Genomic DNA, 5,660 nt, shown 5'->3' with positions numbered 1-5,660 from the left:
GGTCAAAGGTCAACCGGACAAAAAATACCCGGATATATTTCAGTTGACCCAAGATTTGACTTGATCGAATAAAAACACGTCCAACAATTATCGCAAACGATATCTTCAACCAAGTAACATTATTTTTCTTGGATTTAATTAAACTATATAGAATTAATGTTACTGCCTGTCTTAATGATATTCGTCATTGATTGTGAGATGCATGGGTTATTTTAGTCGCTTTGTTATTATAGATTTTTTAAAAACTTTTTATGAAGCCTGGCTTACAGACCACCCACCACCCACCACCCACCCACCCACCACCCATCCCTCCCAACCATCACCAAATTACCATTTTCCCCCACCCAACAACACATTCACATACACGTATATACGACCGATGATACAACACATTTTGTGTGAGTCAACTAATAAGCGAGCTACGATATCTTTATCACGTGGGGTAAGTTTCCTACTATTACATTTAAAAACACAAATAAAAATGTGAATGGGGGTGGGAGGGGTAGTCACCGTTGAGAAGGCCAGTGTGACAATAGGCAGACGATTGTGACAATAGGAAAATGGTTGTGACAATAGGCAGACGAGTGTGACAATAGGCAGTCGATTGCGACAATAGGCAGGTGGTTTTGACAATAGGCAGGTGGTTGTGACAATAAGCAGGTGGTTGTGACAATAGGCAGACGGTTGTGACAATAGGCAGACGAGTGTGACAATAGGCAGGTGGTTGTGACAATAGGCAGACGAGTGTGACAATAGGCAGGTGGTTGTGACAATAGGCAGACGAGTGTGACAATAGGCAGGTGGTTGTGACAATAGGCAGATGGTTGTGACAATAGGCAGACGATTGTGACAATAGACAGGTGGTTGTGACAATAGACAGACAAGTTGGACAATAGCCATAATTGTGCAGTTTTAACATTTGTCTTCAAAAGTATTATGTGCCTGTTGTCTGTGCATACAAATTGTACACTCGAATAAAATATATCGTCGAATTTTTGTAAATATTAACATGTTTATGTGTTTGTTTGATAGATTCAGATTTAAATTGTTAAAAGAAAAACACACTTTCTTGTATTTATTTTTTTTTTATTGCATCGGCAAACAATTCTTGTTGGAGGTCCTTTTGTATCATTCACAGGCGACAAGTGGGTCACAGCACTCGGGGTAGTGGGCTGTTGTGTTGTATATCGCTATACAGTATAGTGGGATGTAAGCTGGGGTACAGCTGGGTGGTAAATAGACAAAATATGTGGACATTTGGGGTAAATAGACAAAATATGTGGACATTTGGTGTAAATAGACAAAATATGTGGACATTTAGGGTAAATAGACAAAATATGTGGACAAAGGGGTAAATGGACAAAATATGTGGATATAGGGGTAAATAGACAAAATATGTGGACATAGGGGTAAATAGACAAAATATGTGGACATTTGGGGTAAATAGACAAAATATGTGGACATTTGGGGTAAATAGACAAAATATGTGGACATTTGGGGTAAATAGACAAAATATGTGGACATAGGGGTAAATAGACAAATTATATGAACATAGGGGTAAATAGACAAAATATGTAGGCATTGGGGTAAATAGACAAAATATGTGGACATAGGGGTAAATAGACAAAATATGTGGACATTTGGGGTAAATAGACAAAATATGTGGACATTTGGGGTAAATAGACAAAATATGTGGACATAGGGGTAAATAGACAAAATATGTGGACATAGGGGTAAATATACAAAATATGTGGACATTTGGGGTAAATAGACAAAATATGTGGACATTTGGGGTAAATAGACAAAATATGTGGACATTTGTGGTAAATAGACAAAATATGTGGACATAGGGGTAAATAGACAAAATATGTGGACATTTGGGGTAAATAGACAAAATATGTGGATATAGGGGTAAATAGACAAAATATGTGGACATTTGGGGTAAATAGACAAAATATGTGGACATTTGGGGTAAATAGACAAAATATGTGGACATAGGGGTAAATAGACAAAATATGTGGACATTTGGGGTAAATAGACAAAATATGTGGACATAGGGGTAAATAGACAAAATATGTGGACATTTGGGGTAAATAGACAAAATATGTGGACATTTGGGGTAAATAGACAAAATATGTGGACATAGGGGTAAATAGACAAAATATGTGGACATTTGGGGTAAATAGACAAAATATGTGGACATAGGGGTAAATAGACAAAATATGTGGACATAGGGGTAAATAGACAAAATATGTGGACATTTGGGGTAAATAGACAAAATATGTGGACATTTGGGGTAAATAGACAAAATATGTGGACATAGGGGTAAATAGACAAAATATGTGGACATTTGGGGTAAATAGACAAAATATGTGGACATAGGGGTAAATAGACAAAATATGTGGACATAGGGGTAAATAGACAAAATATGTGGACATAGGGGTAAATATACAAAATATGTGGACATTTGGGGTAAATAGACAAAATATGTGGACATTTGGGGTAAATAGACAAAATATGTGGACATTTGTGGTAAATAGACAAAATATGTGGACATAGGGGTAAATAGACAAAATATGTGGACATTTGGGGTAAATAGACAAAATATGTGGATATAGGGGTAAATAGACAAAATATGTGGACATTTGGGGTAAATAGACAAAATATGTGGACATTTGGGGTAAATAGACAAAATATGTGGACATAGGGGTAAATAGACAAAATATGTGGACATTTGGGGTAAATAGACAAAATATGTGGACATAGGGGTAAATAGACAAAATATGTGGACATTTGGGGTAAATAGACAAAATATGTGGACATTTGGGGTAAATAGACAAAATATGTGGACATAGGGGTAAATAGACAAAATATGTGGACATTTGGGGTAAATAGACAAAATATGTGGACATAGGGGTAAATAGACAAAATATGTGGACATAGGGGTAAATAGACAAAATATGTGGACATTTGGGGTAAATAGACAAAATATGTGGACATTTGGGGTAAATAGACAAAATATGTGGACATAGGGGTAAATAGACAAAATATGTGGACATTTGGGGTAAATAGACAAAATATGTGGACATAGGGGTAAATAGACAAAATATGTGGACATTTGGGGTAAATAGACAAAATATGTGGACATTTGGGGTAAATAGACAAAATATGTGGACATAGTGGTAAATAGACAAAATATGTGGACATTTGGGGTAAATAGACAAAATATGTGGACATAGGGGTAAATAGACAAAATATGTGGATATAGGGGTAAATGGACAAAATATGTGGACATAGGGGTAACTGGACAAAATGTTGACATAGTGGTAAATAGACAAAATATTTGGATATTAGGTAAACGTTACATCCATTGTGGGGATCTATTTGGGATGTCTAGACATTGCCTCCCACCCCCTTTCCCCCAACTAAACATCCACCCCTAATGCCCCCCCCCCCCCTACATACCTGAAGCATGTGTACTCCCCTGCTCCACATTCACATTTCATGCACTCAGGTACCTGAGAGTACCAGATCTGGCCGGGCATGACGTCACCAAGGCAATCACCTGTATGACGTCATGAAAAAAATTGATGGTTAGAAAATTGATTATCAACTTAACAGATAATAGACGTCATGGTTTTACTCTCACAGCATCGCAGAAAGAAAAAAAAACTACAAAACTGCCGGAAAAATCGTAACTATATCATTTGTTTACAAACAGACTTAACTAGAATATAATCTGAATAGACGCCAAATATAATTTTGTATGCAATATTCGCATTTCACATTGCAAATAAAATCCGCTCGGGTGTTGAATTAAAATTGTGTTTAATAAAATGAAGTAATTTCATGGTCTAAGGGGCGTAACAATGAAATTTAAAAATGCTGTGTATCTACGCTTTTACCTCCCTTTAAATAGCGTTGAAAAAAATAAGCAGGCGAAACACGCCGTACCTAAACGATACGGAATGTTATGACCTAATCAAAAACGAATATGCATGATACATAATTTCGTATGATCAATACTGCTACAGCTCGGCAGTTAAGCTTAGTGTTAGAGTTTGATGACAAAAGCAAATGGCGCTTAAAGCCACCTGGAACGTCAACCAAAGGCAGTTACACGGCTGTTTGTGGGGCAGATGAAGTAGAGCATCTGTTTCTCTCAGCTCGGTATAGGAAGGGAGAATGGGATCAGCACTATGCCCAAACAACTTTACTTTGCCGAACTTAGGTGAGAGCTGTGCGGACTCAAGCAGTCAATTCAAACAAGTCTTTCTTTTACACAATTTTTTTTCCGGATAAGGGGGCACTTTTGTACGGTGGGGAGACACGCCGATACTGGTGAAAGTATATATTTTTCATATATTATTTCTTTTTCCTTCGGGGTAAGGGTGGTTGGACTTGCTTCGGGGTGAATTGGGTAGGGGTTGCTCTGCTCCTTCACCCCCCCCCCCCCCCCCAAACTCCAAGATGACTGAAATAATCTCTAATCAGAGCTAGAGACTTGTGAGCTAGCAACCGTACGTAAATCATATTTTGAATTAAACCTTCAAGTTTCATCACCCTACCTTTAATCCTTCGTTAAACACACACACCCCATCCCACCCTACCTTCAAAACTTCAAGTTAAACACCCCCCCCCCCCCCACACACACACACACACACACACACACACACACACACACCCTCACCGTACCTTGAAACTTCGTCACCGCGGCTGTCGTCATACCGATGAAGCAGAGGAGAAGAAGGAAGACGAGTCTGGACATGATCGTCTAACGCTGACGAGATGCTGACAGTGGCACTCAGACGGTCTAAGTTCCGGCTCTGGCACTGGTGCTGATGTTAGAATCTCTTTGGGGCGTGGCTATACAGAGACGGATCTGGGCTGTGTAGTGGCTAAACAGAGGCGGTCCTGGGCTGTGTAGAGAAGTGGCTGTACAGAGGCGGTTCTGGGCTGTGTAGAGAAGTGGCTGTACAGAGGCGGTTCTGGGCTGTGTAGAGAAGTGGCTGTACAGAGGCGGTTCTGGGCTGTGTAGAGAAGTGGCTATACAGAGTCGGTTCTGGGCTGTGTAGGGAAGCGGTGGCTATACAGAGACGGATCTGGGCTGTATAGTGGCTAAACAGAGGCGGTCCCGGGCTGTATAGAGAAGTGACTGTACAGAGGCGGTTCTGGTCTGTGTAGTAAAGTGGCTATACAGAGGCGGTCCTGGTCTGTGTAGGGAAGTGGTTTTATATAGGAGGTCCTGGGCTGTTCAGGCTGTAAGAAAAGTATTTTAATTTGTGAATTACTCAATGTCAAGTCTAGAGCTAAGCCTTCTCAAACCGTGATCTATATATACTACGGCATTATAGTAGCAAACCGCAGTGGCGTAGCGAGGTCGGGTGTCACCCGGTGCGGCACTTAATGGTGTAACCCCCCCCCCCTCAAACTTTCGATTTGCACCCCCCCCCTCAAACTTTCGATATGCACCCCACCCCCTTTATAATTTTTCTCTATATATTTTGCTATTTTTTTTGCCTTGGTGTCACCCCCTTAAAAGGTGTCACCCGGTGCGGTCCGCATCCCCCCCCCCCCTCGCTACGTCTCTGGCAAACCGTGGTCTATACTACGCCGTGTAGATCTAGATTCTAGATCTAGATCAACCAGTAGCATACAGC

The 5,660-nt window shown here is 40.1% G+C and overlaps 1 protein-coding gene across 2 annotated transcripts in view; it reads right to left on the bottom strand.

Moving 5' to 3' along the window:
* Nucleotides 1-1,094: 1,094 nt before the first annotated feature.
* Nucleotides 1,095-5,660, bottom strand: part of LOC131942601 (leucine-rich repeat and immunoglobulin-like domain-containing nogo receptor-interacting protein 1) — an 11,341-nt gene continuing 6,775 nt past the window's right edge. For both annotated transcript variants that reach the window (XM_059302485.1, XM_059302486.1), the window contains 3 exons: nt 4,696-5,259; nt 3,466-3,565; nt 1,095-1,225 (listed from right to left, as the gene is read on the bottom strand). Coding sequence is in view for 1 of the 2 variants with exons in the window: in XM_059302486.1 (XP_059158469.1) it covers nt 5,255-5,259 (5 nt within the window). In the remaining variant the exon portion in view is untranslated. The remainder of the gene's footprint in view (nt 1,226-3,465; nt 3,566-4,695; nt 5,260-5,660) is intronic.

Source organism: Physella acuta, unplaced genomic scaffold (assembly GCF_028476545.2).
Source record: "Physella acuta isolate Inbredline_101_S28 unplaced genomic scaffold, ASM2847654v3 ptg000413l, whole genome shotgun sequence".
NCBI classification, from domain to species: Eukaryota; Metazoa; Mollusca; class Gastropoda; family Physidae; genus Physella; species Physella acuta.
Note: the sequence above shows the minus strand (reverse complement) of the source record. Positions and strands in the feature narration are given on the sequence as shown.